The sequence below is a fragment of the Chiloscyllium plagiosum genome, unplaced genomic scaffold, assembly GCF_037043375.1.
Source record: "Chiloscyllium plagiosum isolate Xiang-an unplaced genomic scaffold, Cpla_swu_hap1 HiC_scaffold_12, whole genome shotgun sequence".
NCBI lineage: Eukaryota > Metazoa > Chordata > Chondrichthyes > Orectolobiformes > Hemiscylliidae > Chiloscyllium > Chiloscyllium plagiosum.
Window position 1 is genome coordinate 101,318,689 of NW_028270150.1, and position 13,162 is coordinate 101,331,850.

Consider the following 13,162-nt stretch of genomic DNA (forward strand, 5'->3'; position numbering starts at 1 on the left):
GAGACGGTGAGGGGATGGTGGCTCTCCTGGTGAGACGGTGAGGGGATGGTGACTCTCCTGGTGAGACGGTGAGGGGATGGTGGCTCTCCTGGTGAGACGGTGAGGGGATGGTGACTCTCCTGGTGAGACGGTGAGGGGATGGTGACTCTCCTGGTGAGACGGTGAGGGGATGGTGGCTCTCCCTGGTGAGACGGTGAGGGGATGGTGACTCTCCTGGTGAGGGGGGACAGAGCAGCCCCCTTTCGGAGGTGAAACCTTTGCAGAGAGGTGGCTGTACTGGACTGGGCGTGAGTTGGTGTAATCCTTCCGGACGCTGTTTGCGGAGCCCGGCTGGATGAGAGGATCGGCCGTGAGCTGAGGGAGGGAGGAGGGACAGGGAGTGGTGCCAACTCGGTGCTGTCCTCTCCCCGGGGCTCCGCTTTCCTGCTGCCCGTCTCCCTCCCACCCCCCTTCCCCCCCGGGGGCTGGATGTCTGCAGCCGGCTGGGCTGCCCGGCTGCTCCAGGCGCTTCGCCAGCTCGGAGCCTCGCAGCCTCCTCCTGCCCGGGAGCCCGAGCCGCGATCCCAGCGCCGGGCACCGGCCTCTCCACACGCCGACTGGATGGGCAACCTGCCGCCGGCTCTCAGCGCCCTGCCCCTCGCCAATCTGGCCGTGCCAGGTAAGGGAGACCCGGCTCTGGGATCCTCCTGTGCACCCCTGCGGGTGGGGGTCCGGGAGGTTTAGGGGTGTCTTAGATCTTGAGAGGGGTGCGGAGACCCGGCTCTGGGATCCTCCTGTGCACCCCTGCGGGTGGGGGTCCGGGAGGTTTAGGGGTGTCTTAGATCTTGAGAGGGGTGGGGAGACCCGGCTCTGGGATCCTCCTGTGCACCCCTGCGGGTGGGGGTCCGGGAGGATTAGGGGTGTCTTAGATCTTGGGGGGGGTGGGGAGATCCGGCTCTGGGATCCTCCTGTGCACCCCTGCGGGTGGGGGTCGGGGAGGTTTAGGGGTGTCTTAGATCTTGAGAGGGGTGGGGAGACCCAGCTCTGGGATCCTCCTGTGCACTCCTGGGGGTGGGGCTGTGAGGTCTAGGGGTATCTTAGATCTTGGGGGGGGGAGTGAATAGATCTGGCTGTGGGATCCTCCTGTGCACCCCTGGGGGTAAGGAGGGTGGGTGGGTGAGGTTTTAGGGGTGTCTTAGTTCTTGAGGGTGCAGTGGGGAGATCCGCCACTGGGATCCTCCTATGCACCTCTTGGAGGGGTTTGAGGTTTTAGGGGTGTCTTAGATCTTGAGGTGGGGGGGGGGAGTGGGGAGATCCGGCTCTGGGATCCTCCTGTGCACCCCTGGGGTTGGGTGGGTGAGGTTTTTGGGGTGTCTTAGATCTGGAGAGGGGTGGGCAGATCCGGCTCTGGGATCCTCCTGTGCACCCCTGGGGATGGGTGGGTGAGGTTTAGGGGTGTCTTAGATCTGGAGAGGGGTGGGCAGATCCGGCTCTGGGATCCTCCTGTGCACTCCTGGGGATGGGTGGGTGAGGTTTAGGGGTGTCTTAGATCTTGAGGTGGTGGGGAGGGGGTTTGGGGAGATCTGGCTCTGGGATCCGCCTGTGTGCAGTACTGTCATGGCAGGGGGGAGGTAGGGAATCTCTCACCTGGTGAGGTGGGGGAGGTGTCTGTAAATTGAAGGGTGTAGCCCACCATGCTCCCACAATGTGCCAGTAGCTGGTGGATGTTGGTGGACGTGGTGCCAGTCAAGTGGGCTGCTTTGTCCTGGATGATGGCAAGCCTCTTGCTGGAGCTGCGACCCCCCCCCCCCCCCAACCAGGGCAAGTGGGGAATATTCCATCACACTCCTGACCTGTGCCTTGTGCCAGGTGGTGGACAGGCGAGTCAGGAGGGGAGTTACTCGCTACAGAACACGGGCGTGTGAGCGCCGCGTGTTCATTCGCCATGTGAGTGAACATGGAGTGTGGGAACCGCGTTGTTCATTGATTGGGAGTGCTGTGTGATCAGTGAACAGATGAGTGTGAGCACTTTGTATGTGCTGAAGACATGAGTGTGCATGTCCTGCATATTCACTCAACACGTGAGTGTCCCACATATTCACTGAACACGCGAGTTAGTGTCCCGCATATTCACTGAATACATGAGTGGGCCATATATTCACTGAACACTGAGTGTCCCACATGTTCACTGAACACATGTGTCGTACATATTCACTGAACATGTGAGTGTGAGTGCCTCAGATGTTCACTGATGATGTGAATGTAAGCGCTTGGCATTTTTACTGAACATGTGTGTGTGTCCCATGCATTCACTGAACATGTGTGAGTGCAGTGTGTTCTGATCCATCTGCCTCCTAATGCTGGATCCAGGTATTACAGGACAGCTACTGCATTGAGGTACCGCCTTGGCATGCCATAGAAATGTCCAATTCCTGCACCATCCTTTGCCATCCTGCCTGGCATCACACGGGTATGATTCCCATATGACTGTGATTCACTCTCCAGCTCTCCGAGTCTGTGTGCAGTTTCCAAAATTCTCACTGAGGCTGCATATTGTTGGTTCTGGCCTCAAATATCACTCCCAGCAAGCAATTGAAGTAGATTAGATTCCTGACAGTGTGGAAACAGGCCCTTCAGCACAACTAGTCCACACCGAACCTCCAAAGAGTAACCCATCCAGACCCATTTCCCATATTTTCCCCTGACTAATGCACCTAACACTCCGGGCAATTCACCTAACCTGCACATCTTTGGACTGTGGGAGGAAACCGGAGCACCCGGAGGAAACCCACACAGACACAGGGAGTCACCCGAGGCTGGAATTGAACCCGGGTCCCTGGCGCTGTGAGGCAGCAGCGCTAACCACTGAGCCACCGTGCAGCCCCTGTCCACAATTGGACACAACCTTGCTTTTCTGCTTTTCAATAACTAGCCTCAGGACCTTTTTGTATGACAGGGCAATTCAAACAATTTCACTTCATCCGATGAGTTTTTTTCTCGACTCAGTGAATTTTGGCTCTATCTGTATCATGTGACCCCTCTCTGTATCTGTCATTAGTGATCGCTGTGTTCTGTGACTGTGAGACCCTGTGTGGCTTTATGTGTCTCTGACAGTGTGACCCTGTGTGTCTCTATGCACTGTCACCCTGAGTGTGCCTGTATAGTATCACCCTGTGTATCTCTACAGTGTGATCCTGTGTGTATCTGCACAGTGTGACACTGTATCTCTGTACAAAGTGACCCTGTGTGTCTGTGTATCTGCACAGTGTGACACTGTGTATCTGCACAGTGTGACACTGTATCTCTGTACAGAGTGACCCTGTGTGTCTGTGTATCTGCACAGTGTGACACTGTATCTCTGTACAGAGTGACCCTGTGTGTCTGTGTATCTGCACAGTGTGACACTGTATCTCTGTACAGAGTGACCCTGTGTGTCTGTGTGCATCTGCACAGTGTGACACTGTATCTCTGTACAAAGTGACCCTGTGTGTCTGTGTATCTGCACAGTGTGACACTGTGTATCTGCACAGTGTGACACTGTATCTCTGTACAGAGTGACCCTGTGTGTCTGTGTATCTGCACAGTGTGACACTGTATCTCTGTACAGAGTGACCCTGTGTGTCTGTGTATCTGCACAGTGTGACACTGTATCTCTGTACAGAGTGACCCTGTGTGTCTGTGTGCATCTGCACAGTGTGACACTGTATCTCTGTACAGAGTGACCCTGTGTGTATCTGCACAGTGTGACACTGTATCTCTGTACAGAGTGACCCTGTGTGTCTGTGTGCATCTGCACAGTGTGACACTGTATCTCTGTACAGAGTGACCCTGTGTGTCTGTGTGCATCTGCACAGTGTGACACTGTATCTCTGTACAGAGTGACCCTGTGTGTCTGTGTATCTGCACAGTGTGACACTGTATCTCTGTACAGAGTGACCCTGTGTGTATCTGCACAGTGTGACACTGTATCTCTGTACAGAGTGACCCTGTGTGTCTGTGTGCATCTGCACAGTGTGACACTGTATCTCTGTACAGAGTGACCCTGTGTGTCTGTGTATCTGCACAGTGTGACACTGTATCTCTGTACAGAGTGACCCTGTGTGTATCTGCACAGTGTGACACTGTATCTCTGTACAGAGTGACCCTGTGTGTCTGTGTGCATCTGCACAGTGTGACACTGTATCTCTGTACAGAGTGACCCTGTGTGTATCTGCACAGTGTGACACTGTATCTCTGTACAGAGTGACCCTGTGTGTCTGTGTATCTGCACAGTGTGACACTGTGTATCTGCACAGTGTGACACTGTATCTCTGTACAGAGTGACCCTGTGTGTCTGTGTATCTGCACAGTGTGACACTGTGTATCTGCACAGTGTGACACTGTATCTCTGTACAGAGTGACCCTGTGTGTCTGTGTGCATCTGCACAGTGTGACACTGTATCTCTGTACAGTGACCCTGTGTGTCTGTGTGCATCTGCACAGTGTGACACTGTATCTCTGTACAGAGTGACCCTGTGTGTCTCTAAACAGTGTGACCCTTTTAATTAGATTTGATTTATTGTAGTCACATGTACCTAAGTACGGTACAGGGAGAAGCTTTGTTTTGTGAGCAGTACAGAAAGATTCACAGGAGGTGGGCAAAACAAGATCAACATTATTTGCAGTTGCAGAGTCCATTCATCAGTTTAATAATGGCAGGGAAGAAGCTGTTCCTGAACCTGTTGGTGCGTGTGTTCAAGCTTCTGTGCCTTCTGCCTGATGGACGAGGTTAGAAAAGAGCATTACTGGGATGGGAGGGTCATTGATGATGTTAGCAGCCTTTCATGGCAATGGATGTGTAAATGGAGTCAGTGGATAGGAGGTTGCCTTCTGGGATGGGCTGGGCTGTACACACATCCCTTTCTGTAGTTTCTTACAGTCCTGGGCAGAGCAGTTGCTGTACCAGGCTGTTATGCAGCCGGACAGTATGCTTTCTATAGTGCATCTGTAAAGGTGGTGAGAGTCCATGAGGACACGCTGTATTTCCTAGGCCACCTGAGGAAGAAGAGGCGTTGTTGTGCCTTCCTGACCATTGCATTTACATTGGGAGGGCCAGGACAGAGTGTCGGTTATCATCACTCCTCGGAACTTGACACTGTCAACCATCTCCACCTGAGCTCGGTTGATCTTGACAGGGGGGTGTCCTCCTCCTTTCTCCCTGAAGTCAATGATCAGTTCCTTGTTTTGCTAACATTGTGAGAGAGATTGTTACCATTGCACTGTGACACCAAGCACTCTTATCTCCTTCCTGTATTCTGACTCATGGTTATTTGATATCCTGTGTCTCTATATGACCCCATGTCTCTGTACAGTATAACTCAGTATCTTTCTGTGCAGTGTGACCCCATGTCTCCCTGTGTGTCTCTGTACAGGGGCACCCTGTCTGTTTCTGTACAGCGTGTCTCTATGTGTCTGTGTACAGTGTAACCCTGTGTGTTTGTGTACAGTGTGACCCTGTATGTCTGTGTACAGTGTCCCCATGTGTATCTGTACAATGTGTCTGTGTACAGTATGACCCTTTGTGTCTCTGTACAGTATCTCTGTCTCTGTACAGTGTCCCCCTGTGTATCTGTACAGTGTGTCTGTGTACAGTATGACCCTTTGTGTCTGTGTACAGTGTAACCCAGTCTCTCTCTGTACAGTCTGACCTTGTGTGTCTCTGTACAGTGTCTCTGTCTCTGTACAGTGTGATCCTGAGTGTCTCTGTACAGTGTGACCCTGTGTGTCTCTGTACAGTGTGATCCTGAGAGTCTCTGTACAGTGTGACCCTGAGTGTCTCTGTACAGTGTGACCCTGTGTGTCTCTGTACAGTGTGACCCTGAGTGTCTCTGTACAGTGTGACCCTGTGTGTCTCTGTATAGTGTGATCCTGAGTGTCTCTGTACAGTGTGACCCTGTATGTCTCTGTATAGAGTCACCCTGTGTGTCTCTGTACAGTGTGATCCTGAGTGTCTCTGTAAAGAGTGACCCGGAGTGTCTCTGTACAGTGTGACCCTGTGTGTCTCTGTACAGTGTGATCCTGAGTGTCTCTGTACAGTGTGACCCTGTATGTCTCTGTACAGTGTCTCTGTCTCTGTACAGTGTGACCCTGTGTGTCTCTGTACAGAGTGACCCTGAGTGTCTCTGTACAGTGTGACCCTGAGTGTCTCTGTACAGTGTGATCCTGTGTGTCTCTGTACAGTGTGATCCTGAGTGTCTCTGTACAGTGTGACCCTGTGTGTCTCTGTACAGTGTGACCCTGTGTGTCTCTGTACAGAGTGACCCTGAGTGTCTCTGTACAGTGTGACCCTGTGTGTCTCTGTACAGAGTGACCCTGAGTGTCTCTGTACAGTGACCCTGAGTGTCTCTGTACAGTGACCCTGTGTGTCTCTGTACAGTGTGACCCTGAGTGTCTCTGTACAGTGTGACCCTGTGTGTTTCTGTACAGTGTGACCCTGTGTGTCTCTGTACAGAGTGATCCTGTGTGTCTCTGTACAGTGTGACCCTGAGTGTCTCTGTACAGTGTGACCCTGTGTGTCTCTGTACAGAGTGACCCTGAGTGTCTCTGTACAGTGTGACCCTGTGTGTCTCTGTACAGAGTGACCCTGAGTGTCTCTGTACAGTGACCCTGAGTGTCTCTGTACAGTGACCCTGTGTGTCTCTGTACAGTGTGACCCTGAGTGTCTCTGTACAGTGTGACCCTGTGTGTTTCTGTACAGTGTGACCCTGTGTGTCTCTGCACAGTGTGATCCTGTGTGTCTCTGTACAGTGTGACCCTGAGTGTCTCTGTACAGTGTGATCCTGAGTGTCTCTGTACGTGTGACCCTGTGTATCTCTGTACAGTGTGATCCTGTGTGTCTCTGTACAGTGTGATCCTGTGTGTCTCTGTACAGTGTGATCCTGAGTGTCTCTGTACAGTGTAATCCTGAGTGTCTCTGTATAGAGTGACCCTGTGTGTCTCTGTACAGTGTGATGCTGAGTGTCTCTGTACAGTGTGATCCTGAGTGTCTCTGTACAGTATGACCCTGTGTGTCACTGTACAGAGTGACTCTGTGTGTCTCTGTACAGTGTGATCCTGAGTGTCTCTGTACAGAGTGACCCTGAGTATCTCTGTACAGAGTGACCCTGAGTGTCTCTGTACAGAGTGACCCTGTGTGTCTCTGTACAGTGTGACCCTGAGTGTCTCTGTACAGAGTGACCCTGTGTGTCTCTGTACAGAGTGACCCTGTGTGTCTCTGTACAGTGTGACACTCTGTGTCTCTGTACAGTGTGACCTTGTATGTCTCTGTACAGAGTGACCCTGTGTGTCTCTGTACAGTGTGACCCTGAGTGTTTCTGTACAGAGTTACTCTGTGTGTCTCTGTACAGAGTGACCCTGAGTGTCTCTGTACAGAGTGATCCTGTGTGTCTCTGTACAGAGTGACCCTGTGTGTCTCTGTACAGAGTGATCCTGTGTGTCTCTGTACAGAGTGACCCTGAGTGTCTCTGTACAGAGTGATCCTGTGTGTCTCTGTACAGAGTGACCCTGAGTGTCTCTGTACAGAGTGATCCTGTGTGTCTCTGTACAGTGTGACCCTGTGTGTCTCTGTACAGTGTGACCCTGTGTGTCTCTGTACAGAGTGACCCTGTGTGTCTCTGTACAGTGTGACCCTGTGTGTCTCTGTACAGAGTGACCCTGTGTGTCTCTGTACAGTGACCCTGAGTGTCTCTGTACAGTGTGACCCTGTGTGTCTCTGTACAGAGTGACCCTGTGTGTCTCTGTACAGTGTGACCCTGTGTGTCTCTGTACAGAGTGACCCTGTGTGTCTCTGTACAGAGTGACCCTGTGCCTTCTGTGTTTCTCTAAGACCATGAGATGTAGGAGCAGGAGTAGATTATTTGGCCCTTTGAGCCTGCTCTGCCACTCAGTGAGATCATGGCTGATTTGATCATCCTCAAGTCCACTTTCCTGCCTTTTCCCTATCACCCTCATTCCCTTTACTGATTAAATATAGTCAATCTCTGCCTTGCATATTCCTCATGACCCAGCCTCGATAATGAAAGATCTAAAAGTGATGTGACATGTATTAGTTTTTTCGTGCGATGTGGGATAGAGTTGCTCCCACCAAGAGAAATGTTTTCAGACGTACTTCCTAATTGCCCTGGTCATTGACTGTCAAGTTGAAACTACTTTTGGCAACGGGGAGATTTGTTGTTGTCAGAGCTGATTAGGAATGAGATTAGCTCGATCCTACATTGAGTCATGTCATTGAGAGGCACTCACCATCTGCTGTAATACATTCAAAAGAATTTAGTGGGAACTGCTTTTATTCAATCACACAACATGGTGTGAACTGAGATGTGTTTCGTGTGGTTGAAAGAATACAAAAAAGGCTGATAAATTGAATAGTCAGTGTCCTGATTAGTCAAGAGACGAACTGTGCAGTCAGCTACCCTCTGCGCCATGGAGGCATGCGCTGGCTGATTGGCGCTTGTTCCAAATGGCAGGCGGCAGCCATGTTGGAGTCTGCGGTTGCCTTGCTGAAGGGAGCAGGCAGCTTCTTGGAAGGACTGGGGGAGAAAGACAGCATAAAATTTCCATCACTGACCACCCTTGGTCAGCTGCGATGGGCTGGGCATGTTGTCTGCATGACCAACACGAGATTCCCAAGCCGGTGCTTTACTCCCAGCTCCGAAATGACAGGTGAGCCCCAGGGGGACAGAGGAGGCGTTTCAGTGATACCCACAAGGCCTCACTGGCAAAGTGTGGCATTCCCACAGGCACCTGGGAATCACTGGCCCAAGACCGTCCAAAGGGGAAGTGGAGCACCTGGGAAGGCATCAAGCACCTCGTCAAGCAGAATCCAAGCGAAAATAGCGTAAGGCGCTCAATGCCACCCTTTCCCGTGACCACAACACCAGGTAGCCACGAAACGACACGACCAGCTATCCTTAGTAGCCACAAACGCAGATGACAAGCAACATGAATTCGACTGGGACAACACTACTATTATAGGACAAGCCAAACAGAAAACGGCCAGGGAATTCCTAGAGGCATGGCACTCATCCACAGATTCAAACAATAAGCACATCGACCTGGACCCAATATACCGACCACTGCAGCGGACAGCTGGAACTGACAACCGGAAGCGACAGATTCAAACCACTACAAATGCCGGAGGAAACATCACAGAAGCGCTTCACAGGAGGCTCCCAATCACTGAGGATGTCACCTAGACAGGGGACAAAACGTCTGCAACACAAATTCCCAGCTCGGCAAACAGAACCACAGCAACCACATTCTGTTCCAAGAGTAACAGAGCCTGTGGAAACCACATTGGTCTGTACAGCCACCTACAGACTCACCCTGAGAGTGGAAGAGAGTCATCCTTGTCTGCAAGGGAGCACCAGTGATGATAATGAAAGTTTCCATGGACAACTCGTCAAGGTGCAGTGCTAGGCCCAGCGTTATATAATACCTCAAATTTGACCAAAATACAGAGATGGAAGAGAACTGTCCTACATCGACCCCCATAGCTTTGCAGCACACTGCACCAGATTGTTTGGCTACAGCTAGAAAAAATTGGATTGAAAGTGCTGTTCTGTAGCAGATAGGTCCCTTCTTTGACTTCAGAACTGAAGATGAATTGTTTTCACTCCAGTTCGATGCATCCTACAGTCCGCAGATTCTGCCATTTTTTGGATCGCTGGTGCTTGATGGGTCAAGTTGATGAGATGTTTGGAGGTTTAAGTGCCACTCCTTACCCCGCTTGTGGGTGCTTCTGTGTCTAGTGCATTCCTAAATCAACCAAATCAATCCAGTTTGGCCGGTCACATGGCAGGGCTACCCATGAGTCAGCAGGATATTTGGCCTGTCGAGGCTTCCTTTCTGGACATTACTCATAACTGCTTCAGAAACCTCAGGGGCCCTCAGTTGACCATGGACAGCCCCAAGGCCCTTTGGAAAAACCACAAACTGTCCTGAGGATCATTGTCAGCCATAGATTAAAGATGCAATTTTCAAATCTTCTCCCTCTTCACCACTGGCAATTAAACATACAGTCCCATGTGTTGCTGTGGGCTGGTAAGACGAATGATTAAAAAGTGTGATGTTGGTGTGATACCTGTCTTATCTTCCATTGACCCTAGTTTTTCCTTGTAGACTAATGAGACTGAGTGAGTGCCTCTTCCCTTAACCCTTTGTCAAAGCCATACATTGTGTGCAGGTGCTGGTACTGCTCAAGCACCTTCACAGTTTCTTTTCTTGTCTCCACAGGATGGGGGTATCTCTGGCTAGCTCATCTTTTATTGCCCATCACTAATTGCCCAGAGGGCAGTTAAGAGTCAACCACATTACTGTGGGTCTGGAGTCACATGTAGGCCAGACCAGGTAAGGTTGGCAATTTCCTTCCTTAAAGGACATTAGTGAACCAGATGGCTTTTTTTCAACAATCGATTCATGGTCATCATTAGACTCTTAATTCCAAATTTCACAAATTTAAAATCTGTCTTTTTAAAGTCAGTCTCATTTATGACTCTGATATCATTGTTAAAAATAAAAGCTGGTTCACTCAAGAAGGATGTTAATGCATTGCAGGTAGAGAGACTTTACCAGGCTAATATTTAAGGCCTTAAGGCATAGGAGCAGAATTTAGGCCATTCAGTCCTTCGAATCTCTGCCATTCAATCCTGGCTGATAAGTTTCTCAACCCCATTCTCCCACTCTCTCCCTGTAACCCTTGATACTCAAGAACCTATCTATCTCAGTCTTACATATACTCACTGACCTGTCCTCCACAGCCTTCAGTGGCAATGAATTCCATAGATTCCCCACTCTCTGGCTGAAGAGGTTTCTCCTTATCTCCGTTCTAAAAGGTCTCCCTTTTATTCTAAGCCTATGCCCTCGGGTCCTGTCTCTTCTACCAATGGAAACATCTTCCCAACATCTACTCTGTCCAGGCCATTCAGTATTCTATATGTTTCAATTAGATCCCCCTTCATCCTTCTAAACTCCAACGAATTTAGAATCATAGAATCCACACCCGCCTCTGAAGAATAACCTACCCAGATCCATTCCCCTACCCTTATCCTATATTTACCCCTGATTAATGCATCTAACCTACACATCCCTGACACTACGGGCAATTTAGCATGGCCAATTCACCTGACCTGCACATCTTTGGAATGTGGGAGGAAACCGGAGCACCCGGAGGAAACCCATGCAGACACGGAGAGAACGTGCAAACTCCACACAGACAGTCGCCCAAGGCTAGAATCGAACCCGGACCCCTGGCGCTGTGAGGCAGCAGTGCTAACCACTGAGCCACCGTGCTACCCCCAGAAATTTAAACCCTGAGTCCTCAAATGTTCCTCATATGTTAAGCTTTTATTCCTGGGCCCATTCTCATTAACCTCCTCTGAACACGCTCCAGGGTCAGTACATCCTTTCTGAGATATGGTGCCTAAAACTGCACACAGTACTCCAAATGTGGTCTGACCAGAGACTTATACAGCCTCAGAAATACATCCTTGATCTTATATTCAAGTCACCTCATAATAAATGCCATCATTGCGTTTGCCTTCCTAACTACTGACTCAACCTGCAAGTTTATCTTGAGAGAATCCTGGACTAGAGTCTCTTTGCATTTCAGGCTTCTGAGTTTTCCCCTCATTGAGAAAATAGTCCATCCTCTATTCTTCCTCCCAAAGTGCATGACCTCACACTTTCCCATGGTACTCCATCTGCCACTTCTTTACCCACTCTCCTAACTTCTCCAAATCCTTCTGCAGCCTCCCCACCTCCTCAATGCTACCTGTCCCTCTACCTATCTTTGTATTGTCTGCAAACCTAGTCAGAATGCCCTCAGTTCCTTCATCTAGATTGTTACTGTTTAAAGTAAAAGGTTGTCCCAACACTGAGCCTTGCGGAACACCACTTGTCACCAGCTGCCATCCTGAGAAGGACCCTTTTATCCCCACTCTCTGCTTCCTGCCAGACAGCCAGGTTTGTATCCATGCTAGTACCTTGTCTCTGACACCATGGGCCCTTATCTTACTCAGTAGCCTCCTGTGTAGCATCTTGGCAAAGGCCTTCTTCAAGTCCAGCTGGATAACATTCATTGGCTCTCCTTGGTCTAACCTGCTCATTACTTCCTCAAAGAATTCCAGCAAATTTGTCAGACAATGATGAAACCATTGACTTTGCCCTATTTTGCCATACATTTCCAGGTATTCAGAAATCTCATCCTTCACAATGGATCCCAGGATCTTACCCACCATAGGAGTTAGGTTAATTGGTCTATAATTTTCCGTCTTTTGCCTTACTCCATTTTTAAACAGGGGGGTCACATTAGTGATTTTCCAGTCTTCTGAAACCCTCTCTGACTCTAGCAATTCCTGGAAGATCAGGTGGCACGGTGGCACAGTGGTTAGCACTGTTACCTCACACCGCCAGAGAGCCGGGTTCAATTCCCGCCTCAGGCGACTGACTGTGTGGAGTTTGCACGTTCTCCCCGTGTCTGCGTGGGTTTCCTCCGGGTGCTCCGGTTTCCTCCCACAATCCAAAAAATGTGCAGGTTAGGCAAATTGGCCATGCTAAATTGCCCGTAGTGTTAGGTGAAGGGGTAAATGTAGGGGAATGGGTCTGGGTGGGTTACGCTTTGGCGGGTCGGTGGCCAAGGGCCTGTTTCCACACTGTAAGTAATCTAATCTAACACCTCCCCTATCTCTTCAGCTATCTCCTTTAGAACTCTGAGGTGTAGTCCATCTGGTTCAGGTGATTTATCCACCTGCAGGCCATTTTTCTAGCATCTTCTCCTTAGTGATGGCCTCCACACTCAGCTCTGCCCCCTCACTCTCTTGAATTAGAATGAACAGGTTGCCTTATGAAGAATAGCTAGACAGTCCAGGCCGGTATCCTCTGGTGTTGAGAAGAGTGACTTAATTGAAACATTTAGGATCCTGAAGGGGTTTGACCCAGTGGGTGTGGAAAGGACGTTTCCTCTTGTGGGAGAATCCTGAACTAGGGATCATCATTTAAAATTACGGGGTTGCTCGTTTAAGGCACGGGTGAGGTGAAAATGTTTCTCACAGAGGGTCGAGTCTTTCGACCTTTTGTTCCTCAAAAGGTGGTGGAAGCAGAGCATTTGAATCTTTTTCAGACAGAGTGAAATAGATTGTTGATAACC

General features: G+C 50.1%; 1 protein-coding gene across 1 annotated transcript in view; it reads left to right on the forward strand.

Annotated features, from left to right (window-relative positions):
- The first annotated feature begins 325 nt into the window (after positions 1 to 325).
- plcxd2 (phosphatidylinositol-specific phospholipase C, X domain containing 2) overlaps positions 326 to 13,162 on the forward strand; it is a 36,134-nt gene continuing 23,297 nt past the window's right edge. Inside the window, exon 1 of the mRNA XM_043700267.2 lies at positions 326 to 658. Coding sequence (XP_043556202.2) covers positions 469 to 658 — 190 coding nt within the window. The 5' untranslated portion in view covers positions 326 to 468. The remainder of the gene's footprint in view (positions 659 to 13,162) is intronic.